This window comes from Phaethon aethereus, assembly GCF_964289735.1.
Source record: "Phaethon aethereus genome assembly, chromosome: 15".
NCBI lineage: Eukaryota > Metazoa > Chordata > Aves > Phaethontiformes > Phaethontidae > Phaethon > Phaethon aethereus.
The window spans coordinates 5,937,697-5,964,139 of NC_138591.1; the positions used below are offsets into that span (position 1 = coordinate 5,937,697).

The 26,443-nt window shown below is 45.2% G+C and overlaps 1 protein-coding gene across 1 annotated transcript in view; it reads left to right on the forward strand.

Annotated features, from left to right (window-relative positions):
- MAD1L1 (mitotic arrest deficient 1 like 1) overlaps nucleotides 1–26,443 on the forward strand; it is a gene marked incomplete at its 5' end in the record, with an annotated part of 375,295 nt that overhangs the window by 272,499 nt on the left and 76,353 nt on the right. Inside the window, one exon of the mRNA XM_082006803.1 lies at nucleotides 10,258–10,448. Within this exon, the coding sequence (XP_081862929.1) occupies nucleotides 10,258–10,448 (191 nt within the window). The remainder of the gene's footprint in view (nucleotides 1–10,257; nucleotides 10,449–26,443) is intronic.

Genomic DNA, 26,443 nt, shown 5'->3' on the forward strand with positions numbered 1-26,443 from the left:
AACATAGAGATGCCCTTTGTTTGAAAGCTGGTGCAGAAATTACCCCATGCAGTTGTTGGAAAGTCAGAGTTGTAATGGTAAGAAGTAAGGAACGGATCAGTTTCATTTGCATATAATTCCAGGGCTTATGTGTCATCTTTTGTGTAAACCGTACAATTTCCGGCGCGATAGGGAACATGCGCTCATAATACAGAGGGACATGAACATGGGCTCCCTCTCAGCATGCATCAGCATTAAAGAGCTGTCATCTACTAAAAAGGAGGGGGTAGGAAAGAAGGAAACATAGTCCGCAGGAGCTACATGGAGAGAAGCAGGCATGGATATTTAATGTATCCGAGTTGTCAGACCAGCTCGGGGGAAACTATACATCCTGAGGTCCCCTCTGAGCAGGCATCAGAAAAAGAGAAGAATCTGGCTCCTTTCAGGTGTGTCTTGATCTGAACTTCCCCTGTGTCTGCCCTGAATCACAACTGAGACCGCTTGCATGGGTTTTTTGTTGGTCTTGTAGACACAGGCTGCTCAGCTGTCCCTGTACCAATCAGATACACTAAACTGAGATGGGCAACTTTATGATACCAAAATGAAACTCTTAAAGACTCTTTAAACTGCAGCTGAGGGCTTTCTAGCATGTTCCCAGTGTGGGTTTCTCAGCTTTTTCATAAAGAGATGATTTTTCTGGAAAATGAATGGCACAGGTATCTGTGTTGAGATTTGAGAGAGGTCCATAAATACTTGTTTTGCCTTTTTTCCTCTTCCTTCTCTCCCTAGGAAGCTAGAAAGTCTGTCTGAGTAGCCAGTCAGTCCCAATGATGAACTTAACAATTAGAGCCTTAGTACCCGTCTGCCAAAATTTCTAATAAAATTGCATGAATATTTAATACCCAATTATTAAATATTTAAAAATTTAAAACTGAACTGGTTTGGAAGTTAGCACGTGCTGAATAATTCAGAATTGGGAAACGAGACTTGGCGCTTGGCCTGAGACAGATGTTACCTTTCCCGTGTCCCTGCCCAGAGATGATTTTGGTGGTCCTGCCAGCCTTGGGACAGTTTGTGGGGATTGCTTGGAGACTTCAAGCCTTCACCTCTTGCTGAAGAGCGTTAGCACAGGGTTAAGGGAAATAACCCTCCCTATCCATAATAACACTTCAGACTCCTTCGATGGAAATACGAGCTCAAGAGGCTGGAATAATGTGATTGAAAGCCTGGTTATCCAGGAGATGGCTCTGTTTCCAAACATCTTTCATGCTCCAGGGAAAAAAGATTGCTTGTCTTTACGTCTGTGTCACATTGCTGCAGTTTTGTTATCTGAAAGCCCCTCTTGCTGCTCTGCTGCTCCATGCTGAACCAGCATTTTGTTCAGCTCCAGCACAGTTATCTTTAAAGGATTGTTTTCATAAAGTGGACATCAGAAAATGAAGTAGAACATGAAAAATATGCCAATAAATATAGGGCAGAACCCACTATCATGCGAGAGGAGGTCCAGGGCACTCAGAAGAGTGCACAGAGGAAATGTCTGGTGTGATTTTTGAGCAGAGTAAGTGCCTTTGGGGCCTGCTGCAGGAGCACGAAGAGCAAAAAGAAGGGTCTGGGGAAGGTTTGACTCGTTGGCACCCAGAGTGCTTTCAGGCCAAGAGCAATATGTTTGCAGTGCCAACACTTTCAAAACATTATTAGGATAAACAGGAACAAAAAAACGATTGAGTAGAAGGAGTGGAGGCTTTTTAGAGCTTAGTTTCCTTTGGAACAAAAGCCTTAAACCAAACTCCACAATCTTCTCCCATTAAAAACACAAATAAGGTGGCATGCTGCGGAGATTTGCCTTTATCTGTTGCAGTGCAATTGTATTTTCATCCCCGCTGGCTGGCTAAAACGGTGTGCCTTTTTCCTCGCCGTCCTCTGTGACCCTCCAGCCTGCCTGCGTGCTGCGCACAGCGGAAGCGGTTCCATTAGCCCAGGCCATACAAACAAATTAAATGGCAGGCTGACCTTTCAGCAAAGCCGCCTTACCTAGGGATGGGGGCATTGGGCTTTGTCTCAAAAAAGTGAGTTCTGGAGCCGGTAATGGTGTTACCATGTCTGTCAAGAAGAGAAGCAGTTCATGGGTAGGAAGGGATTTAGTCCGATGCAGCGGCAGGTACTTATTTACAGCCACCCTCCAAACAGTCAGGGAGCCTGCAGGGTTTAGAGTTCAGTCTGTGCATCCCAAGTAAGGGCTAGAGGACACCTGTATGGTGCCCTGTCCCATCTCAGACTCTGTCTTACACCACCCAGTTATTTGATAAGCTACTTTAGAAATGGTAGGGATCTCTTCAGGTGTTTATCAATTCTGTATTTAGATCCGTCTGCCTGCAAAGCTGCCGATATCTTTGTGTTGTGAGCACAGACTTTACAGTGCGGGGGAGAGGGAGACAAACTACTGTAACATGATCTTGGACACTATCACTGAGGCTGAATAGCATTTCCATGAGTCTCAGCATCAGAATTTGAGCACAGAAGGTTCCTGGAGCAAGAGCAAAACAGCTGTGCTCCTGGGGAACCTTGAAATCATCTCTTGCCAGTGGTGAAAAGCTCCTGTTCGTAGCCTTGGTGAACATCATTGGATAATAAACTTTAAAGCACTCTCTAATGTATGATTGAATATTGTCCACCTGCATTGTGAATGACTATAACTCCTGCAAATAATCTTCACTTTGAGAAGGAACAAACAAATATTTCTGGAGCAGTTTTTCTGTGTTTGTTTTAATAGCAGGTGTTGGATGCTGTTTCAGAGGCTTAAATAGCATCCAGTGTTTTGGGGTAGCAGTAATAGTAGTGATGTGCCAGTGGAAACAAGATAATGGGCAGAGTGCAGGGGGGTGATCAGATGGGATAAATTCGCCTGTTAGATGCTTCTGCAGACCAACCCATGCGATTAACAATGCATGTTATATATGTTAATTATATAGTCCCTAGGATTAGTTCTTGCATTAGACACTTGAGTGGTTTCAAAACCACTCTTTTTCTTGGAAACAGCCTAGCAGTGATTCTCCTTCCTCTGAGAAGCGATACAAGTTATGCCCCTGTTCTTGCTACCAGACTTCCTATAGCCTGGTGAAAAGTCCCGGTGACTTTTTTTTTGATGACTCCAAAAAATGACCTGGAAAACAGGTAGACTGGAAGACTTATGCCTAATATTTGCTGGCTTGTTCTAGAAGCAGAAGATAACTACTCTCCTGTAAACTTAAGTGACACAATATATTTGCATTGTTAAGGTGAGGCTATTTTTTGCATCTGAAGTTAATGAATAGCTCCAGCTCCAGCTGACATTACTTTGTTCTGGGAAGCGCTGCTGGTCTATAATTGCCGTATGGAAGGGAAATGTGGCTAGAAGACTTTAGTCATCATTTGGGGGGTTGAGGGAGATGTCTTCCTGGCTGGTTCACAATTTATGACCAGTGTGACAATCCTAACTTCCAAACGGTTTGTGCCATATGATACTAATTGGTGAAGTCCACCTTGGGCAATAAATAGCTCTCCTGAGGTTAATTTATCCTGTGCCTGGGGTGAATGTTGCCATCCCCACTGAGTTCTGTATTGCTGCAAGCAGGCTGCTCACATCATTTAAGCCAGTGATTTTAAAGCTACCCAGGGCCTCTTTACACAACACTGCACTGCCTTCACTGAGGACAGCATGGGCATGCCATGGGGGTGGCTGAGGAGCTGAGCCGGGCTTCCGGAAGCTCACTTGTTTCCTGCCTTGCCCCACTCTGAAACGGCTTTGCCAACGAGGAGGAGAAGGGCAGAGAAAGCTCTAAGTGGTGGCCATGCTGGGATCCCCTGAGGGAGCCTTTCGCTCGGTGGTGGTTCGTCTGCCAGGGCTGAATCCTGTACCTAGGCCAACTTCAAGTTTGCTTGTGCGTTTTGCAACCTTGCATTGTAATCTCAGGGTTATCAGGAGGAGAACAGAACCCTTTACTTAGGCCTAATCCATGCTATAGGTGTGTGTAGGTACTACAAGAGGAAGTTTTATTTTTTTCCGTATTCTCCGCTCTCTAGTCCTCAGTGTCCTACTTCTTTCACCCGAGCCTCCTGATGCCCTCTGCCACTTTGTGCAGCTATGTGAGGATAAATTACAGAATTCTGTCCAAGAAAGGGTACCCTTGTAAAGGTGCGTGGGTTGTCTGAAACGGGGGCTTCAAGACAGGCATCTTCACTGAAGAGAAACATATGGGAAATTTTCTTGATGGAGGGTTCTTGGACAGTGCAAGAGCTGTAACTGGCTGTGGTGGTGGGGACCTTTACTTGTATCATGCTGCCTTGGAAAACTCTTCCCTGAGCTGCTGGAAGGGCAAGCTGATGGCTTGGAGGAGGGGGCTGGGAGGTGCACTGAACCATATGGTACATACACAGTTTAAAAATAAAACAGTGTTGACTGATCAAATAAATACCACTTAGGTTTAGAATTGAACAGCCAGTGCAGTCTGTTGAATATAAAACTGTTTTTTACCTTCAAGAAAAGTTATAATTCATGGTTGTAATGTCACAAATCGCAAGTTTTGCGAAGAGCAGTTTGAGTCTGCCAGACCCTGAGGGCAGCGTGGGGCTGCCGCGCCGGTTGGGTCGTGTGGTCCCTCTCCCCGACTCACCCAGGGCGTAAAACACACCTATAAAATCTAGCAAAGCGAATTTTATTTCTCAGAAGCAATGATCATAAACTTGCCTACATCAGAAAACGCTCAGCTCCTCTTCTGTTAGCCTTTATTTAATATGATACAATTTATTTTTATATTGTGTCCTTCACAGAATATCAAGGAACTCTTTTCACACGCTGTTCATCACAAACTAAAGCTGGAAGGGAAAATTTCATCTTGGGGTTTGAACAGGGGAATGACTGGAAGGACTTCAGGTGCAGAAGGGCAGCGTTAAGAGTTGCAGAGAGTTGGATGGGAAGGGCAGACCTGCAATAGGAGAGTGTAATTAAACAACAGTTTGGGGGTACAAGTCGGGGTGATTGATGGGAGACATTGCATGGCAGGCACGGTGTTACGGAAAGGGAGAGAAGCAGCTTGGGCAGATGGGAGAGAAGAAGGCTAATTGTGGCCTTGCTTCTTGGAATTGAGAAAATATCATTTCTTCTTCCCGTTATGGACTTTGTGAGAACAGGGTGGCACCAGCATCCCTTCTGTAGGCTGGAAACAAAATCCAAGCAGTCTGTTGTTTAAATAGAGCAGCGTTGGTAAAAATGCAGTATCCTCCATAGCAGTGTTGAGTGGTATCTGTCTGAGGCATTCTGGCAGGGTCAGCAGGGACAGGAATTCACGTGTAAATACTTCATCCTCTGTGTGTTGGAGTGAGTGACCCTCAAGCATGTTACTAAGGGAAAGTAACCTTTAATGGAGAGTTAGAAAGGACTTCAGGCCTTTCTGAGAGAGAGATATATTAGCTGGGATTGCAACTGAATTAATGCTTGTGGCATCTCTGAGGACAGGCTGAACAAATTTGTGTTTTCCTGGAAAAGACTAGTGATACATTTAATTTCATGCCATTTTTGGCATGCTTAGAGCCACATTGTTTCCTCCTCTTGCCCTGGGGAAAAGGTTAAGTGTGGATTTGGTTTTCTTTGGCGTAGAGACTGCTATTGCTATTGATTGACCTAGCTGAACTCGGAGCAAGACCCAAAGCTGTGGTATTTCTAGGCAGCTGTGAACATTTTCAGATGTAAGGAGTGTAAAGGCAATGGAATAAAAAGCAGTGACATTTTCAATATGAGACCAAAAAAGCCCAACTCATATTTTATTTATTCATCCAAAATAGTTTGAATTATTCATTAAAGTCAATATAAGTGTGTGAAAATACAAGGTGTTTCAAGAAGCAGCATCATTAGAGGGAAGTTAATAATTTGACAATACTAATTTTGCAACAGATTAATGATTTTTTTTCAGTGGGGTTTTTTTTCCCTATCAAACTCTTGAGGACTGTCAACTCTTTGTACATACTCTTGGTCTGAATACAAAGGAGATGGGGCAGTATGATTTCTGTATCTTTTCCTATTCTCTCTGTCTTGTCCTTTATGTTTTTTCCAGGCAAAATAAACAGCCAGTCACTATCCCTGACCAAGGCATAGCCTGCCCAATCTCACACATATTTTCTCAGTTCTTATTTGTTTCATTAATGCTTCGGTGAGGGATGCTTCAGCATCCCTTCTCTGGGATGAAGGGTGTTTGTGGTGTGACTTTCCCCATCCATGGTTTCTGCAGCATGCAACTGCAACTTCTCTCGCCTGTTTCGTGTGAATGTCACGGAGTCAAACACAGGACCTCATACGAGTGCTCTAAATCCAGGGATTCCAGTTTTCAAACACTGCCTGTTAAAGATATAATTAATCCTAATTCTCCAAATGATCCAAAGGATCAAGACATTCAGTGTTCTGTAGGTGGTACATAAATCGGGTGGCACCAGTGATGCTGTCATCGGAAACCTGCTCTGTTAATGCACCTCCACCCACCCGGAAAGGATCTCCCTCTGTTCAGTGGCTGCTATGGCTGTGCCTTAAACATTGCTCTGAAATATGCTGAATTGCACTCTCTGCAAATGATGACTTTGTATTCAATTTTTTCTGACTGTGCTGGAAATTCGGTGGGAATTAGTGGCACTGGGTAAGGCTTAAGAATTAGCGCTGTCACATCTTTGAATTCAGATGCGGAGCAAACAGTGAGCTGCCTCTTACTTAACATCTTCACTTGGTGGGGGAAATAGTAGAAATTTTAGTTATTGTTCCCAATTCAGTGCACACGCTGCTTGTGCTCTTCTCTGGGTTCAGGGAATCTGCGATGCCAGAGCCATGGTGTGGAGAGGCTAGAGAGGTACCCAGTGCCTACAGACAGACGTCCTGTGCCATTTTAGATGCCCCAAAGTGTCTGAGACATTGGCCTGGGGCTGGCTGGTCTGACAAAGAACCTGCAGGAAATCTCTTTTCCTGCAGAAGCTTGGTGAGAAACTGTGAAAAATATCCTACGGCATCTCAAATAGCTTTGTTTCAGCAGGGGATCCCATCCTACATTTCTCAAGCCTCAGGTCAACTCTTCTGTGAATCCTCCTCACAACGCAGCTTCTTGGTTGTATCAGCAGAGCCCTCAATGGAAAGCAGGGGAGTAGTCACAGTCCTGAGTTAATTTGGGAGTATCCCCTAGCTGAATTGTTTCCACGGATAAATACTGCAGGAGGTAGGCATCAGCAGTTGCTATAGCTGACCTATTGAGGACTGCAATTTAACTGGGCATAAAGGAAGAGCAATCTCTGTTTTACAGTCAGAGTTCAGTGGACCTTTCACTGGGGGCAGTTGCAAACTTAAGCATTCCTACTGTGTCCCTGTACCTGCTTGTGTTTTTTTTCTGCCCCATCCCCAAGCTGTGCCACTAAAGAAACACTGTTGGGGAATTGCTAACGGAGCCAGGGAGGGGATGACGAGGCTTTATCCCATCCTTGCCTGGTGCTGGCACATTCGGCTGCGTCTACATTAGCAGTTACCAAGTTCAGCGCCTTGTGCCAGTGGCTGACACAAGGCATCTCTAACAGGGAGATAATGTTTTTTCATGCAGGTGAATTCCTTCAGCCCAGACGGCTGGCGCAGTAATACACCAAAACTGCTGCAGGCACTGGAAAAAGGGCCAGGAGGAACAGCAGGGAGGAGGCGAGGGCATGCTGTCGGGAGCAAAGGCTTGCTCATCCTTCAGTTAAATTAAAAAGCTCAGGATTTCTTGCATAAAAGGCTGACTAGTCAGAGGTTTTCCTTTTTCACCCTGAAGGTAGTAGAGTAGCAGCTGCCATCGCTCAGTTGCGGTTCTAGATTCACATGGTTGTAGTCTAGCTAGGCCAGTGCTGTTGGGTGGCTGATAAGGCTGCAGCCTAGCAGGTGTGAGGATGCTTGCAATGGCCGTTAGCAGTACCAAGTCTGAGAGACAAAATGGTGGAAAAGGCACTAACTCTTCGTGAATAATGAAAGCTGTTCAAGGAGTTAATGAATTAGGGTGCCATCCACCTCCAAGGTTAAAAAGTCAGGAAAGGCAGCCTCCAAGATGTGGTAGGAAAAGGCAGATTTACTTTTCCAAGGCTAGGCTGCATTTATTAGGAAAAAAAATACTGCTGTTGGACATGTGCGATATATTAAAGGCAGTGCTGTCTCTGACAGTGGTGAAATGTTACTTACCACTGCAATGTGGTCACTGAATTTTTGCTTTTGTATATAGGATTTTGTCCTTAACAGTTGCATAGCTGAATGAAAACTGTGAGAATACTGAGATCAGAGCTACCAATTAACCTCCTGATTTCAGAGGCTAATTGATTAATCAAAGGACCAGACCCAGCTGAGATGATGGGGAAAATGTTGTAACAATCCAAGGGAGGATTGAGTTAATCACACAGTGATGAGTTGAGTATGAATGGGAAGGTGGGTGGTCAGGAAAGACACAGCCTTTTCAAGCTCATGAGAAGGGGCAGTGTGTAACCCACAACCTTTCGGGCTTGTAAGCAGGGTTTGGATACCCTACTTACCTTATATCCCCCAGCAGTTGGGGGGGTTCGCTGTGTAGCAGTGGTTTAGTGAACAAACTGGTATGTGATGTTCCCCAAGACTGCCTTGCTCCCCTTGATCAAGCAAGATAGAGCTGGGGGAGACCTGGAATAAAGGAAATACTTTGCTCGTACATCATCTCCACAAGCAGCTCAGGAAGGTGGAGCTGAATTATCTGAATGTAAGGAGTTGGCCAGCTTTAACTCTCCCTGCGTGGATGCTCTCACTCAGAAGTAAAGGGACATGTAGTTCTCTTTAACCATTAAAGAGTTCCTGTCCTTGCCTGGGGATTAAGCTGAACTGGGTAAAGGCCGAAGTACTTCTGAGCAGGGGCGTCCTCAGTGGCATTTAAGGCACTTTAACTTAACACATTGAATTATCCTTTTGTCCCACCTGGAGCACCTAACTAAAGTGGTACAGAAGATAAGAGGAGACTCCCATTCTCCTGGTGCACTTGCAGCTGCTCGGAGGTCAGTCACAGGCAAGTCCATGGCCTTGTGGTTACCATCCCACGTGCTTCCTGCACTACGTTTGGGAGGCCGATGGAAACGCTTTTTGGCAGACACTTGAGCAAAAACTGTTCCAGCTCGCTTGGGAAACAATAATACTTTAGCATGGGCTGTATAAGCCCAACCACAAACCTTCCTTCATGCTCAAGCAGTCACCTTTTATTGAAGTTTCTGTTTTCCTACTGCTGGACCCTGAACTAGCTAAAATAAAGACATACGGCCTACATGTGCTGCAGTTATGTCTCTGATCACAGCACAGACAAAACCTTAAACCTCAGAATGACGAAGAAGTATCCACGTGAGGAAGTCTATTTGTTTGCTGTTAGAAAGAGTCAAGTTTTTTTTTCTAACCCTGGATTGCAGTCTTGATAAAACAGGCTGACTTGGGAGACATCTCTAGTGTATATTAAAGTAAAGCCAATCTCTGTAATTAATGGGGGGATAAATTGAGGTTTAATTACTCAGAAGGCACCTTGGGTGAAAGATTCATGGTAATTGTTGTGTATCGTCTTGAAGGATTCACAGTGATGGCAGCTCCCTTTGTAGCAATAAAATACAGGGTGAGTGGCAGGCAGTCTCACAAGACCCCTCTTCTAGGGACTAGTCCAGTTAAGGTAGCAAATGTAAAGAGGCAGTGGTACTCTTCACGCTTTTTATCACAGTAAAAGCCCATTTCTGAATCTTAAGGGATTCCTAAGCAGTGTGTCAATTTGAGATCAAAGCACTTACAGTCAAATCAAGAGTATGTTGGAGGAGATTTCCCTGTAAATGGGCAGCTTCCTCCTGATGCAACAATACAGAGGCGTATTTCTTACCATTTTTCCACTTTCTTGCTTCCTGTAGCATAACACCCTTCTCTTGGGTTCTGTGTAGAAAATAAGATGTGTGCATGTGGGGAAATAGATGCTATAGCTTTGAATTTTGTAGCATGTTGTTAAAAGGCTGGCTGTGCAAAAGAAAAATCCATCCCAAGACACGTCTGTTTTCCTTAGTCCCCAGTTTATTATCTTTTAGTCTGCTGGGGCCAGGAGGAGAAGAATCTATCTTGCCTGTTTCTTTACTCTGCCTGCTTAATTCACTTTTTAAAAATTTAATTAACCTTTTCAATTCACTTAGTTTGGCTAGCACTGTAAATACGGCGCAAGGGCTCTGTGCTGGTGACATATAACAAACTACTCGTTTTCTTCCCCTACATAGAGCTGAAGAAGCAAGTGGAAAGCGCAGAACTAAAAAACCAGCGCCTGAAAGAAGTTTTCCAGACCAAGATCCAGGAGTTTCGCAAGGTGTGCTACACGCTAACAGGGTACCAGATCGACATAACAACTGAGAACCAGTATCGACTCACCTCCATTTACGCCGAGCACCAAGGGGACTGCCTGCTTTTTAAGGTAGGTCTGTGCACCTCTCGCTGTACCTCCTTCTTTAGGTTCATGGTTTTCAGCATGCCAGAATGTATTTGCTCTTTCACAGTGATTAGACTGGAAAATCGCTGCCACCCTGCTATGTGACAGGGTGTTCCTCATGAGGGAAGTAAAGATCCTTTCTTCTTCTTAAAAATTACCTTAGAAGGTTTGGCGTATGGTCTCCCACTTATATGTCAAAGTCAGGAGTAAAGAGAAGAAACTGTATATGCATAATACCTAAGGCATCTGGCCTTGCACTTCACCTTTTTATATTATCAGTTATATATGCCATTGCAGTAAAACCTTATGTAACCATCAAGGTTTCATTCTTCCTTCACTGTGAGGTACATGTCCTTACTGTCTTTTCTATCCACTAGCTTGTCTGCATGTCATCATCTTGTCTTTATGTAAATTGGAATTCCTTTTGAGCGGCAGCTCATCCTTGTGTGTGTGAAGTGCCGTTTATGTGAACAGCACAGATGAGTAGCGACAACAGTCTGTCTTCTGCCAGTCTGATACCTTTATTGGTCTAGCTAGGTGGTCTGAGCTTGGGTTCTGGCTTGATAGACACTGTTTTTCTTCTGTGTTACCTTCAAGCTAGCACAGTTGGGTTGATACATTAGAGAGCTGAGGTGTGACACGAGAGTCATCAAGCTGTTAAGTTACATCTTTAAGTCGGTTCAAGTTACATCTTTAAGTCGGTTCAAGTGTCCACAGCGCAGGTTCACAGGTCAGTAGCAGAATGTTCTCCTTCTTGGCGACAAACACAACTGGCACTTAAAGTCATACCTGCCTTCCACTGATCCCCCTGGGGTGAGTCTCGTTTATGAGAAGGATGAGGGTTTTGGAGTTGTTCAGTACAGGAGGGGACTCTACAAGCAAGACCTGGAAAAGTTCTGGTTCTGCAGACCTACTGCTGTGTGCCGTGTGTGGATTGCTGCAGTGTTGTTTCTTTACATAACAGGACAAACATTTTCCTGTTCTGCAACTCCAGAGCCTCAGAAAAAGAACAAACACAAAAAAGCACCAAATAAAGCAAGTGAGGGTAAGCATAAGACAGCACCTAGGATACGTAGTAAAACTAGGAAAATATCAGCAAAACTGTTGTATTACTTGGCCTTATGACATTTCTGGACTGAGAGAGATGACAGCGAGAAAATAAAATTTACTGTCTGGGGAGGGGGATGACACTTGGTTTTTAATGTGCCGTCACTGAATCCTGAAAACAGTTCTTGTTGAGATGGTGCAATGCTGTTAGCTCTCAGACCTCCAGAGGCCTGTGCTCACACCTGTACTCTTAAATGTTTAGTGAATGAAACTTCAGCAGACTCCTGGAGATGTCTGCTGGATGTCATGCCCAGACAGTATAACTAGCAGTTTTTTCTGCATCATAGGAGAGATGGAGTGCTTGGAGAAAGTTAAGAAAACATGAGAAAATTGCATACTGGCCACATGAACAAAAGCTGGCTGGCTTCAGTAGTTTGTCTTCAATAGGATCAAATATTCCTTCGTGTGACAGAATCTTTGGGTTGGAAGGGACCTTTTAAGGCCATCTAGTCCAACCCCCTGCAGTGAGCAGGGACATCTACAACTAGATCAGGTTGCTCAGAGCCCCGCCAACGTGACCCGGAATGTTTCCAGGGATGGGGCATCTACCACCTCTCTGGGCAACCTGGGCCAGGGTTTTGCCACCCTCATTGTGAAACATTTCTTCCTCACATCTAGTCTAAATCTCCCCTCTTTCAGTTTAAAACCGTTACCCCTTGCCCTAACGCAACAGGCCCTGCTAAAAAGTCTGTCCTCATCTTTCTTATAAGCCCCTTTTAAGTCCTGGCCAGCTGCAGTAAGGTCTCCCTGGAGCCTTTTCTGCTCCAGGCTGAACAACCCCAACTCTCCCAGCCTTTATTGGCAGCAGAGCTGTTCCATCCCTCTGACCATTTTTGCAGCCTCTTCTGGCCCCGCTTCAACAGGTCCATGACCTTCCTGTGCTGAGGGCTCCAGAGCTGGACGCAGCACTGCAGGTGGGGTCTCACCAGAGTGGAGTAGAGGGGCAGGATCACCTCCCTCGACCTGCTGGCCACACTGCTTTGGGTGCAGCCCAGGATCCAGTGTCATGGCAACAGAAATAATTTACATGCAGGAGAATGAATAATCAAGCAGGGATTCCTCTCCCTAAACTTTGTTCTTTCTTTCTCTTCTTCACTCAAGTCTTTATTCCCAAGTATGTCCAGAGGGTGGAGGTAATTGTTGCCAGACAGAGAGTAGCAGCATTTCTCAAAGCCAAGGGTGGGTGGCTTATTGATTCATGGAATTCCTCAGCCTTTCTTACCTCACACACCTCTTCAGATAAGAGAAGCAGATTTGCTGATTGGAGCCTGAAAAACAAAATCTCAGACTTTTTCTCCCTGTTCGGTAGATCACAGACTATTCCCCCGGTCTGCAGCTTAGAATAGCAGTAGAATATAAACAACAAATTATTTCCTTGCTGAGTCCAGGCAGCTGGTTCTCGCGTATGTACCAAGGCTTGAATCCTGACTACGGCTTCCAGAGAGATTGTGTGTTTATGCTGTGGAATTTCTGAGCCAGACTGTGGGTGTCTGTTTGTATTTCATTAACCCAAAGAGGTCACAAAGCAGGGAATGCTATTTGTATTTATTCCATTCAAACAATTTATGGAACAGGGTCTATATAATTAAACCAAAGAAGTCCCCCGGCACTTTACAAGGTTCTGTAGTTTGCCTGTAAACTTTAGAGCATATTTCAGTAGCACTGTTGGTGGCATTTAATTTTCAGTGAGCCTTCAATAGCAGGGATGCAATAGGAGCTACTGTAATATAACCCCTTCAAAGTTAAATGAAGATGAAAGATGTACTTGGTTTTCCCAACCCTGGTATGCTGTTGCTGTAGAACTTACTATCTGCATGCAGTCTGTGCCCAGCCAATTTGCATTAATTGGAGTTACAGCTTCAGTGAAAGGGTTAATCACAGTGCCATGCTGCAAATATAGATGACTGCATCTATGAATGAGCACTGAACTGTAATGAAACCGTATCAGTATTTATCGGCGATCCCTATCAATGAAACAGATGAGCTCATCAACTCGAAGGATGTTCCATGTGTTTCAGACCCTCCATGTGCGAGTGCTTAGGCAGCAAGGCGCATCTCAGACTTCACAGCTCTCTTTTTCTTGTTTGGTCTTTTTTATTCTTTTTATTAAGTGCTGTGGAAAGCAGTGTTACAGATTCCTCACCAGGAGTTTAGTTTCTGATGATTTTTTTTGTGGGATGTAATGCATTATAGTTATTGGAGCACTTGACAGTTTCGTATTCTGTAGCCGTTGCTGGTACGTTAGATGCGTTAGGCCATGACGCAGACTTTGCATTCTGCATAATGCTTGGCTGGTGTGTCTAGGCCAGGCCACCCATGAGAGATCCCAGAACTGCATTGACTCCCTTTGTAACAATCCGTTAAAGATATCTATTAAAACAAACATTGCCGAGGAGCCTCAAAATCAGCTTAGCCAACTTGGAATTAAGCAGTGGCAAATCAAGATGTCATTGCTTGGCCGTGTGTACATCGTGTTGTTTACCCTTGTCTCTGGCTAGATCCTGAATGAGAGTAAGGAAATAAGGCCTTTAGAAAGGCAATGACAATTGTTTCAGACAAAGAAAGTCTTTTGGTAAACAGAAAGACTGGTCAAATTTGAAGAGGAGATGATTTGGAGACACTTGTACAAATGAACAAACAGCGTAGAGAAATTAAATCATGGCTTTTTTCTTTTTGTGTGCCTAAAGACACAGTCCCAGCCAAAGCATTTGAAGCCAAGCAATTTAAAATGAGAAGAGTGGAAATCTTTTTATTTTATAGACCCTATGGCTTCCAGGTGCTGCTGAGAGCAGGAGCTCAGTAGGTTTTCTAAAATGTTAGGATGTCTTTGTGGACACATAATAATACCTAGTTTACATTAAATGTTTACATTTAACTTAAGTAGGGACATGCAGAGCTCTCTGCTTTGAGGTGTAAAGGCAACTCCTTACTACAGAGGTTAGGAAGAAAATTCCCGTGTATGCTGCTTATTTTCTGGGTAGTGTCTACAAATGGGTTTGTTGCTGCTGTACCTGCAACATTCAACTCCATCCTCTGGAAATACTTGGGAATGAAAACTTGAGTGAAGAAAAGAGAGCGAGAAGAGTGTTCAGGGAGAGGAATCTGTGCTTGATTATTCGGCGTGCTTTAGGTAAACTGTCGTGGCACAAATGTGGTGCTGGTCACTATTCTTGATAGGATCCTGGATTGAAAAGGCAATCGACCTGATCCTCTGTAACAGCTACATCAAATCTGGTGGTGTTTGAAATCTTTCTGGTTTCAGGTTCTTCTACTTTCTCAGAAAGGCGTGCTCAGATTTCGTAGTAATTCATGTATAAATTATAATTGGGTCCAAGTTGGTTGGTAAGGAAGTTAAAACAGACAAACTCTTTCCAGTATCACAGCAATGTTACGTGTCTGAGCTCATAAATACTCTTAGCCAAAAGGCTGCCTTTAGGCAAATACTTTCTATATCCTCAGAGCCCAGCCTTACAGGGTACAGTATTCTCTCTACTTCCAGGTCTTGCCCATGTTGTTATTTTCTGTCAAAATTAACCCAAACACCAGCAGTAGTTCATTGAAGAGCGTCCCCAAAATTGTAGGCTTTATGCCTTGAAAGAAAATACACTAGATATCAGACAGCAAACAAAACCACAAGCATCATGGCACAGCTTGAGGATGTTGCCCGCTATGGGGCTGGCACTTCCTGCTGCAAAATAAAATCTTTATTGGTCTCCTCTTGGATTGATAATACGGTAATGAAATCAACAGCTTTTCTGCATCCTGTTAATTTAACAGCCAGTGTGCGCACACTGTCGTTGATGCACGCTCTTAAAGAGTTATGTAGAGAGTTGGTTTGCAGGTCTATAAGGGGAACTGTCACTCTCAAACTTCAAGGCAATCTGAGAAGTGAAGACTTGCTTCTGATGTGGTTCACCATGGGTGCAGAGGCAGAACATAGGGGGTTGAAAGGGATAAAGGCTTTGTATGGAAGAAGGGTGTGGTGGAAGGACCTGTACCACCTTTAACTTCCCAGTCTTCCTTTGCTTGTCCCATTGCTTGTGTACCCTGCTGTCCTGTTGCCTCTATATTGACACGGTGTGTAAAATGTGATAGGGCAGCTATGTGGACAAGAAGTAATAGTTTAATTCTCTTTTCTTGAGGAGGCCAGTGAGGCTGGATTGAATAAGAAGGAACTTGGAGGCTGTTTTCCAAACACAAAATGATGCTGACAAACTGCTAGCTGGAAGGGGGAGACAAAACTCATGTGGTTAAACGTGTGGAGAGAGTCCAGTCTGCTGACATTCCAGCGCAGCCTTAGCACCAATTTGGCCGGGGCACACCAGTGAATGATGTACGTCTCGGAGCAAGCAGGATGATTAATACAGGGATTATTTTTACTTGCCTGAGTGCTCTTGTTTCGTCTTGAAGCTGACAGCATTGTTGGGAGCTCTGGGTCCAAGTCCACATGCTTGGCATACCTGCAGTTTCAGTTATTTCCTCCTTGAACTTAACAGAGAATCTGTGAGAAGCGAGTTTTAGCTGTTTGTTTCTTTTTGCATCTCTATCTTCTCCACTATCCTCCTCCTCACCCTTGATGAGTCTTGGGAGGAGAAAGAAATCACAGTTTTGATGGAGTGCTATTCTTCCAGCAGCCGTCTCGCACTCTTGCACACACAATCAAAAATAACAATGGGGCTCATTGGTGGAGCAGGCCAGGCAGCGAGAGATTGATTAGAGATTGTAGGCCTCTGTTACCTCCTCATTCTCATTAATTACAAATTATTTTATTTTTATATTTTGTTTTCAATTTGCTGGAGACTTGATTTCTGCTCAGCTCCAGGAGCGCCTGCCATTGCTGTGCGAGCCTGATGCCTTCCTGCCAGATGATTGCACTGGGATTCCTGGAAGGGTCAGCATGGACCCATCTTGGGTTGCACTAATCAGTGGCTCTAAAACAGGGGCTGTTGAGCAATCTGTGGTGTTACAGCATCAAATCCCGTGTTTAAACTTCCTACACTTTGTTTTCTTTCAGGTGTTGTAGCAGCCTGCTTCATGTTAGGACATAGCTTTCATTCTTGCTACTGTCTTCATTTCATACTGCTCTTCCTCATGCTTTTTTCATCCCAACATAGTTTATCTCTTACTGCATTTGCTCATGTGCTTCCCCAAACAACTGCCAATCCCCTAGGGCATGGTAGGAGTTTTTTCTTTTTTTTTTTTCCTTTTTAAAAAAAAAATGAAACCAGTCACCTCAAGGGTAGTGGAACTGGTGAAGATCTAACAGAAGGTTTTCTTTTTACTGCAGAATTTCTGAGCAAAAAGAGGCTACTCCAAGACTTCAGGAAGCTGGGCTGAAACCAGTTCTAACTGAGAAAAGTTATTGCTCTTTCTCTGCCACTGTTTCCCATCTGTACGAGGGGGATGATGCTCCTGCCAGTGTCACTAGACTGTTGTGGGGATAAATAGACTGTGCTGGTGGGGAGCACAGAGCAGCTTTGAGCTGGGGAATACATTCCCCTGTTACTTGTCGATCTGGCGCAACACCCGTTTCCAGTGTGTTGGCACCACTTGCTCCCCTTCCCTGCCATGCCTGCACATCTGCCAGGGTAGACCCAGCCGTGCAGGTAATTAATGCTGATGATGTTGGAGAATTATTCCAGTGACTGAGTCTTTCCCACCTAGTGGAGGATGGCACATGTGTGAAGCGCTCTGCAAGGTCAGAGATTTGTCTTGCTGATGGGTGCAGCAAGTTAGTTCAGGTTTTCCTCTCTGTTGGAGTGACTGATGTGTTATGCTGTGAGGCAGATACACAATCCCTCACTTTAAAAAAAAAAACAACCCAAACCAAAACACACAAAATGACTGTTTTCAGGCAGGAAACATGGGGTTGGATCACAGATGCCATCTGAGATTCAGGCTGTTACTCTGCATTTCCGTGTTTGCTTCGTAATCATCAGCTGTTGGCCACCAAGTTGCTTTTGCAGTTTCCCTTCCGTGTGCTCCTTTGCGCCCCAAGGACATGGCAGTGCCGGTGCTGTAGCCTCAGGTTTCCCTCCCGCAGCACCCTGCTTGCAGTGGCATAAGCTCTGCCTCTCCGTCTGCGCACCCCCTCTCTCGGCAAAGGAGCTGGGCACTGAAAAAAAGCCGGTTTTCAAGTTATTCCCACAAATTCTGCACCTGACTTCAGCCACCACCACTGACAGTGCTGCTGATGGCCTCATCCAGGCAACAGGACAGGGGAGACATCAGCCATGCCAGCTGAAGGACCCCAGAATCTTTTTCTATGGCTTCTGTAATAACAATAAGGAACCAAATTACTAGAATACACCTTTTTTTTTTAATAAGTTTGCAATTCACCTTCCTCCAAAAATCCTCTTTTCCTTCATTAAAATATCTCTATTTAATGAAAGGGAGAGACATCCCATGAGAATCAGCCCTAGGGAGAATCATGTGCACCAACACGGAGCATGAGTCGCTGAGAAGAATTAAATTAAACCAGGGCATCCAGGCTGGTGTAGCTACGTGCGTGGCCCTGGAGGGATGCGTGGCGTAGGACAACGCATGGAGCGGGTCGTGCCCTAGCTCTGCCTGTGCCCCAGACCAGGCAGCGCTGACTCCTTCCTCGAGCCACGTGGCAATGCCAGGCAGCACGGCACGGCCCTGCGCCTGACACAAAAGCTGCTGCTATATCGGTGTAAGTTAGCAGGAAGCAGAGCAGATCCTGGCTGCCTTACCTGCTACAATAAAAGCTTCTCCTTCCTTTTTTTCCCCTCTCATGTTCCCAGCACCCACATGATTGCAATTTGCTGAAGAAGAGTTGTTCTCGTCACTGGCTGTGCCCAGTCTCCCCGCGGGAGATCTCAAGAGGGAAGGACGTCTACGTCCGCCCGCTGCTGTATTTGAACAGCTTACAAAGGACTGTGTGGGCTGACAGGACTGTGTTTACGCACCGTGAGACAAAGATGGTGTTAAATAACGGATAAAGCGGAGGGGACATAAGCAAAACCCCTCCTGGATTCTCATTGCCATCTCTGCCGCTAAATCGCCGCGTGGCTTTGCTCTAGGTCACTCGACCTTGTGGTTTTCTCTCTCCCTCTCGCCTGGGTGCAGGATATTACCATTCATGGATGTCCATGGGAGTTTGAGAAGCTTTTTATAATGTTCTGCAGTGGGGAAGCTGCGTGTGAATCGGTTGGAGATGTAACCAGCACGGCCAGCTTTTGTTATACGCGAATGGATGCAGCAAATTGTCCCTCAGAGGTGCCATGCAGCCCGCATGGGCCAGAGGGCCTGCGGCAGCTCCTTTTCTGTGGCTACCCACCACCTCTAAGTGGTGTTAAGTCTCTTCAATTTTTTTTTTTTTTTATTTATTTGTTTGTTTGAGTCTCTTGTCATTTCAAAAGATGTTCTCTTTAGAGCCTGTGTGATCAGCACTCTTGAAGGAAAAGGCGATGCCTTCGAGTCCGGGCGATGGGGGAGTACAAAGGCCTCGCTGCAGCACGCATGAAATGGGTGTGTTGCAAAGCAGCTTTTGATGCACGCTCATCGCTTTCCCTGGCTGCTCTGTTGTGAATTTGCAGAGCACGCAGAGCCATGTCAGCAAACCCCAGCCCCGCTGGTTGCTTGCCTATGATTCTGTTCAAAGCTGCGCATGAAAAGGAGTGGAAATTGCTGGAGGTTTTTACCCTCTTGAGAGGAAAAAGTCTTGAGTTACTGGGTATCCCGCATCTCAGCCATCTTCCCTGGCTGCTCTGCAGCCTCAGTTATTCGTCTGTCTTTGGGCATGAGGAGGAGGGGACAGGCCATCTCTCCTGCCTTGGGTCAGGTCTGAGCCTCTCTGCTGCAAGGCCAGTGTCTTCAGCCACAGCAAGACTGTCATGACATCATCGTCTATGCCATCCGTGTGTGCCAAATGGTGTCAGGGACTTCAGCAGTCCCTGTGGCCCTTTCCTCTGCTTGTGATTCCACATGGACGTCCCTGAAGCCCCTTTCTAGCTGTCTGTGAGAAGCAGCTAGCGGTGCAGAGGGCATGCAGTCGGAGCATTGCCAAGGGCGTTCAAGATGGCTGTTGTACCAGCCCTTCACCTTTTCCCTGTCTGTTCCAGGAATGGATTTGTGAGCAGACCTCTAAGAAAAGCAGTTAGCTCCAGGAAACAACTCTGAGGTGAGATGCAGCTGGTAACATCCAGCAAAGCACCCACTGGCTGTTGAGCGCCCCAGCCCACAGCAGCACAGCGCAGCCTGCTCAAAGCCACCAGCGAGAGTGAGCGGCAGCCGCTGCCTCTCATCTTTCTCAAGTAAGCAGCACGTTGTTTAAATACAAATATCATTAGGGCTTATCTCATGCTTTGGGAGTTACAGCTACTACCCATGCTTGACTGGGGCAAAGATTTTCTGACCTCCAGGGAGGAATTATAATTAGTGAGGGAAGAGGGTGTGTGTTTGTGTGTATAAAAACCCATTCACAAATATGGAAACACAGCAAAAGACTCCCATGCTAGAATGGTCTTGGGGCATCTATCGTCTCCATCTGAAGAGTGGATCTGGGCTCATATAAAGGTCTTCTCCTTTATTTGTTGTGAATATAAATGCTTGTCTTGTGCCCTCATGTAGGAATTCAGAGTTAAAAGGTTTCAGCCTAAATTTAGTTTGGATAAAGAGGTGGTTGGCCCTTTCCCACAAGGCTTGGCAGGTGAGTGGGGGGGGATGTAGTGGGGGAGTAGGGAGGAGCAGAGAATGGGGTGTCATGGTCACAGGTCCCCTTCGGCAGTGAAAGGGCCACAATCAGGGGTGAGACGGGAGCCAGGATCTCACAGCCATACGTTCCTCTGTCCTTGTATTGCTTCCACACTTCAAAGTCTAAATGCTCAATTGTGACATGACTCTTAACCATGAAGTAGTGTTGCATAAACCAGTTAATACGCTTTCTCTCAAACTGGCTTGCCATTTTGAGATAAGAGCCCGTATTTCAAAGCTTGTTAGGCAGCTCTTCTTTATGGCATCCCCATCTCTGCTGCGTTTGGGTGTTCCCTGAGACCTTTACCTAAACAGAGGTCTCTTACTGTTTGCTTTTTGAGAAACCACTTGTAGGAAGGCAAAAGTAATAACTGCTGTGAGTGTACCTTCTGCTTTCCTCCAAGGCATCTCACCTCTATTTGGAGACAGTTATTGTTGGAGAGGGTTGGAAGCACATCAAGCATTCAGTCATGGCATTTCTTGAAGATTTGATGCACTTTGCAGCATCGGGGAGTCTTAAACACAATGTGCCATGCAGCCTCTCCAGATCATAACATGTCCTGTCAGTGTTGCATTATGAATCTATAAATGCTGGTGTCCTTGCCACAGTGCTGTTATCTGTGGAGCAGTGACAGAATGCAGCAGTAAACTGAAAATCCTTCTGGAGAGCTTTGTTACAGGGACAGGCTGCTGTGATTCTGGTGGAGTCCTACCCTATGCTACAGAATGGTTTTTGCAGCTTAGCTCTTTATGTACTGTATACTTAAGGAGTTAATACGTAACATGGATACAGATTAATGTTAGGATTTAATAATGTATCAACTGTCTTTATTCATGTACGTGGAAATGGTGAAAAACCTATCCTGTTCTTACGTTTGCTTCAAACAAACAAGTACATGAATCTTCCTAACTCCACACACAGAAAATTTTCATTCTGCCCCATGTGAATGTTAGTGGTGAGAGCAGGTAACTTAGTATTATTTTAGGACTTTGGATTTAATATATTCTCTTTTTTGCCAATTGCACGAGAAGATCCTTTGAGGAAGAAGTACGGAAAGGTATTTTATGTCAAATCTATCTTATAAGGATTCATAGCTAAATCACATTGCTGCTTTCTCCTCCACAGGGTAAGTAGGGAATTTGAGAGCTGAGGATGACCTCCAGCTTTAGTAACTCCCAAGATTATCTTTTGATGGCATCTTTAGCTTTTAGAAGACAAGCCTGTCTGCCTTTATCTTGGAGGGAATGTATCAAACTGAGGCTTGAAAATTTTAATTTGTTCCTAATCTGTATTCAGCTTCAGCAAAAGTGTGTAGCTGATAATAGTGGATCTCTCTCAGCCGTGTTCTGGGGAGCTGACATAAATTTCAACCTTAAACTGAAAGGTTTGTCTGTCTTAATGGAAGGCTCTGGAGAATGTTTCATGTACTAGCTGTCACTTTGCATTTCTGGGATGTATCTAACACTGGAGAGGGGACTGTCTGCAGATGATTTTTATATGAAGCAGCACGGGGAGGGGTATGATCATGTCGGTGCATTCAGTGACTAGTTCTCATGCCACGTGCAATGTAGCTACGATGAATCTGCAGCAAGGGTTACCAGTCAGCTGTCGGTTTGCTGGTCCTTGCGAAAGCTCTTGTGTTTCTGGGTGTTGAAAGGGCCCGGCCGACGGTTGCGCAGAGGCCCAGAGGTTTTGGACATGTGTGTAATCAGCTGTCCATCGCTGTATTTCCCAGGAGGTTGTCAGACATCTGTGCATGTCTCCATCAGGCAAGAATCTCACCGTGTTGTCCTGGGAAAGCACAGGAGATGTCCTTGGCTTTTTGGCAGAGTTGCCGCAGCCCAAAGTTGTTTTTCTTCATATAATTCCATTAGAGTGATGACAGTTTCAAGTTGGAACAGAAAAAGACCTGATGAAAGGACCACACTGTAAGTGGGGAAGATAGACAGAGTGGAAGCAGTAACTAGCGGGGTAATAGACGGTGATGGATCTATAATCTCTGAGGCTGCTGTAAGCAGTAAATTCCTAAATAGTGTCCTTTCAGCCTTAACCTATTTATTTGCAAAGTGCTAAATTTAATTTTCCTTAGTCTGCAGGAAAGCAACATCCCAGGAATAAACCTTTAGCCCAGCCAAGAAGCTGTGCCAAAGTGCTTGTTCCAGCATTTCCATTTCCTCTTTGCTCTGCACGGAGTGTCAGGGCTGTGCGCCCCAGCACATCATCTCTCAGGTGTGTTGGTGTCACGAGGCTGGAGTCAACGCTGCTGCAAGGTGGGACGTATCCTGCTCCAGAACCTTTTCAGAAGGGGAGATTTAATAGCCATGGGTTCAGTAAAACCACCTGGACTCTGTAAGAGCAGGATGAATGAACCTGTCCCGAGATGGGAGTCTGGCACGTGACAGCATGCGAGGTAGCTAATGTTGCATGTACTGATGCTCTGTTTGTCCTGTAGACCATGGTCTAAAGGCTCTCCGCTCAGAACTTCAGGAGTTGAACTGCACATAAAAGCCCATGTATTCTGAAACCTCCACAAAGCTACATCTTGGGGAAGAAAAGGAGGGAGTTTTCCAAGCAACCAATGTTCTGCACATTCACCCAGCAAAGTTTCAGCACATGTGGTAAAAAGTAGGTTTTCTGAGCATTGCTTTTTGTTCCTGGTAGCACTGTGCTGGTGATATGCACAGCTATTCTGGAGCTAGCAAAAAGGTTTTTTCCGCCAAATTCACAATATAGTAGAGTTTTTTGAAATGTTACTTTGATAAAATATTTCAGGAGGAAATGCATGGTGTCGGAATCCAGGAGTTGGCTTTGAGTGAGCATTTGGTGTTTCTGTAGTTGTCCCAACCCCGATGAACTACAGCGTGGGTTGTCATTAATCCTGTTGCTTCGGAGAAAGTCGGTTCTCAGTTTCAGAGCTTTGCTATTTTCCTGCCTGCAGAGGATTTTGGCAGAGTTCCTCCCAGCACTTCCCGTTCCTCTTTGTCCCTTTCTTATCCCCACGACGGTCGCACAAGCAGCGCTGCGTTGGCTGGTGGGGAATATCCTGCCGGTGCTGCCCTGAGTTCCCACCATGTTTTCAGCCTGTTGCTGATATGTGAACAGAAAGATGCTGCTTCCCACGGGTGGAGGAGTTCAAGGTTTAGTTGGGTTTTTACTTAGTAAAGTGCCGTGGAAAAGACAGTCTTATTTTTTGTGTTTGTTCTATTTTGCCATTTTTTAGCACCTTAGGAATGAAATCAGTATCTGTAAATTTAAATCCAGCCCTTCCTCCTCCTCGTCTTATCTAAATCTGGAGAATGCTTCTGAGCTCCTCAGCTCCGTGTGCTGCTCAGACCTCTGACTTCTCTCTTGTGTTTGTTTTAAAATAAACAAAAACAACAGTGCAAGGAGTTGAGGGTGGAGATTTAGATGGGCTTTTTGCCTGCTGCTTCTTTTGCTGTGGAGCTGATGGGAAGTGTAGCTCCACTGCAGCCTGGGAAAGGCCCTTCCTGAGCTGATACTGAATTTGCAGTGGGGGTCTCTGCTTTTCTGGAACATGGACAAGTTGCCACCTGACCCCAGGGGCGGGTGCTGTGTAATCTGGCACCCTTTCCTCACCAGTTTGCAGGTTCCTTGGGTCTGGCTATTTCTGCTGGTAGGCGTGGGTGCAGATGAGAAAATAGACCTTGTTTGTGGGTTGAGAAGGTGTCTTTCTCCAAGAGCCTTTCTCCGCTATTCTTTAGTTTTAAGCACAGTGGCATAGAAAACTTCAGTAGCCACACTGAAAGTCTCTCAGCTCACAGTCAGCTTGACAATGAGTGCTATACAGTGTTGATTACTATTTACATTCATTTGGAGATTTTGCCTTACCCGGGGGATTGTGTAGAAAGCCATGAGTACTTGAGCCTTGGAAGAGACTGACGTTCACTCTCTGCACTTAACCGGCCATCGATAAGGTATTAAACTGAAATGGCTTCTCCACAAAAGAGAAACTTGATCAACTTAAAAACGCATTTTCCTACAGGATTTCCCCCCTGAGCTAGTTCTATAGGGAGGTGTCTTATGCAGGGGGTAAGCAGGCAGCATACCAAAGGCCTTCAGACTGCAAAGGGGCATCTCCAGCTTGCCTCAGCTGCCTCCATCACTCAGGGACTGAAATTTTAATCATTGAATTAATTTTTCAGAAACCAAAGTGCAAATCTGTACCCCCAGTGGCATTAATAATGAATGCAGGAAAGAGAGACATTAGAAGGCCTAGGAAATTTGGGGTTGGGGAATGAACTGGTTTTTTTATTATTATTTTGAAGAGATAATGTATGGGTTGGATTTCCTTGTCCGTGGGCCTTTCTGCTTGTCTTGCTGGTGCTTTGTCTGACTGAGTTCTGTTCCATTTCTGTCCGAGGCATTTTTCAAATACTTTTCCCCCTGCTTAGCTTAGCTTGGATTTTCTTTTCCCTTTCCCAGGGTAAATAGCCAAGTCTGTACACACACGGTCCCACTCCTCATCTCCAAAGCAGCCCCCGAAGCGTTGCAGAGGCTTCGATCATATTGCAGAGAGCAGAGTGGCAGGCTGTGGAGTTCACCTGCTCCGGCAGATTTTAAGAGGACGAGGCCTGAACTAGAGCCAAAATGCCAGAGCTTTCTGCCTCGCTTTTGGCTCCTTCCTTCCTCTCTCAAAGAGCATGCAGTTTTTGGTTTTTTTTTTGTCCTAATTAAAAGTATTATATACCAGAAGATTAATTAGAAATGAAAGTGATTTTTTTTCCCTCTCTTTGTGTCAGTGGAAGAGGCCTGTGCCAGGCGACTGCCAGAGGGAGCTGGGATTTCTCCCTTTAATGGATTCCAGGCAATTTGCCTCTGGACAGCTATCTTATAAATAATGAATGTTTGCACAGATTCTCCCAATCCTCAGGCAGCGCAGGTGGTCTTCATTTCAAGCATCCCAAACAAATCTGGAAACAGCAGGGCGTTCCCATCCTCGGTCACCATGTGAAAGGGGCAATTCCTCACGTTTTCCCTCTCCTCCTCGTTGCATGCATCACGAAGACCACCTATGATTATGGATTTGTATCTATATTTATTCAAAATCCCATCGAGCAAACACAACGGTGCTCTGCCATTCCTCATCCCTGCCGCACGGTGCTGCCGGCAAAGCCAGCACGGGCATTCGCAGCAGAGAAGCACGTTTGCATAAGCAGGAGGTCTCCCCATGGTCAGCTGGGCGGACGTTCTCAAAAGCGTGTAGGATTGTTGCCGGCAGAAAAGACTCAAGCCCAGGTGCACGTGTGCATGATTGCAGGACATTTCCAAGGTCTTTGTGCTCCTCTCCAAGGCTCACAGTAAGAGGTTGATTCTTTGAATTGTTATATTAATCTTTAGAAATGAGGATTTGTTTCAGTGGGTGCTTCACAGAGACCGGCCTAGAGGAGAAATCCTCTCCCAGAAGGAAAGCTGTTCTTGAGTTAAAAGCACCTGAGAGTGATTTATGCAGCGCAGGGACTTTAAAGTGGCCCTGATGCAGGGATGAATTTCAACCCAGAGGAGGACGACATAGCCTGAGGATTTCTCTTCATATCGTGCCTCCTGCCCTATTTATTTCCTTTCCGTTAAAATTGAAGTGGTGACTGCAGGAAGATGAAGGTGAAGGTCCCCAGCTGCAGAGAGCTCCTGTGGTCATCAGCCACCTGGTTCAGAGAGAGGCTGGGGATTGCTCCAAGAACCTTTTCTGTGGCTCTAAATACAGCAACTAATGACACCTTCCACTCAGCGGGAAGAAAACAGAATTACTAAACTTGCAATTTGGCACAGTGGGAGTGTGAGTTTGTCCTGCCAGTTTCTTGTTGCTATATATTTCCAAGATTTTTTTTTTTTTTTTTTTTTTCTTCCAAGCAGGTGGAATCCAGATCAAGGGGTTCATTTTAAGGAGTCAAGTTATGCATATGGAAGGCACAGCCCCAAAAGGAAAAGACTGGTGATTGCTTATAAGTCATCCAGCGTAAAAAGGAGAATGTGTGGGTTCTCTGGGAAATGCCACATGTCTTGGCCTTGTGAGTAATGTGTAGTGATGTCCCATTAGGAGCCATGTTCCCAGTACAGTGTTGAAGAAGATGTATGTATTTCCATATAATTTTAATCATTTTGACTTATGGTTTAACTTTGTGCTAGGCAGGCTGCA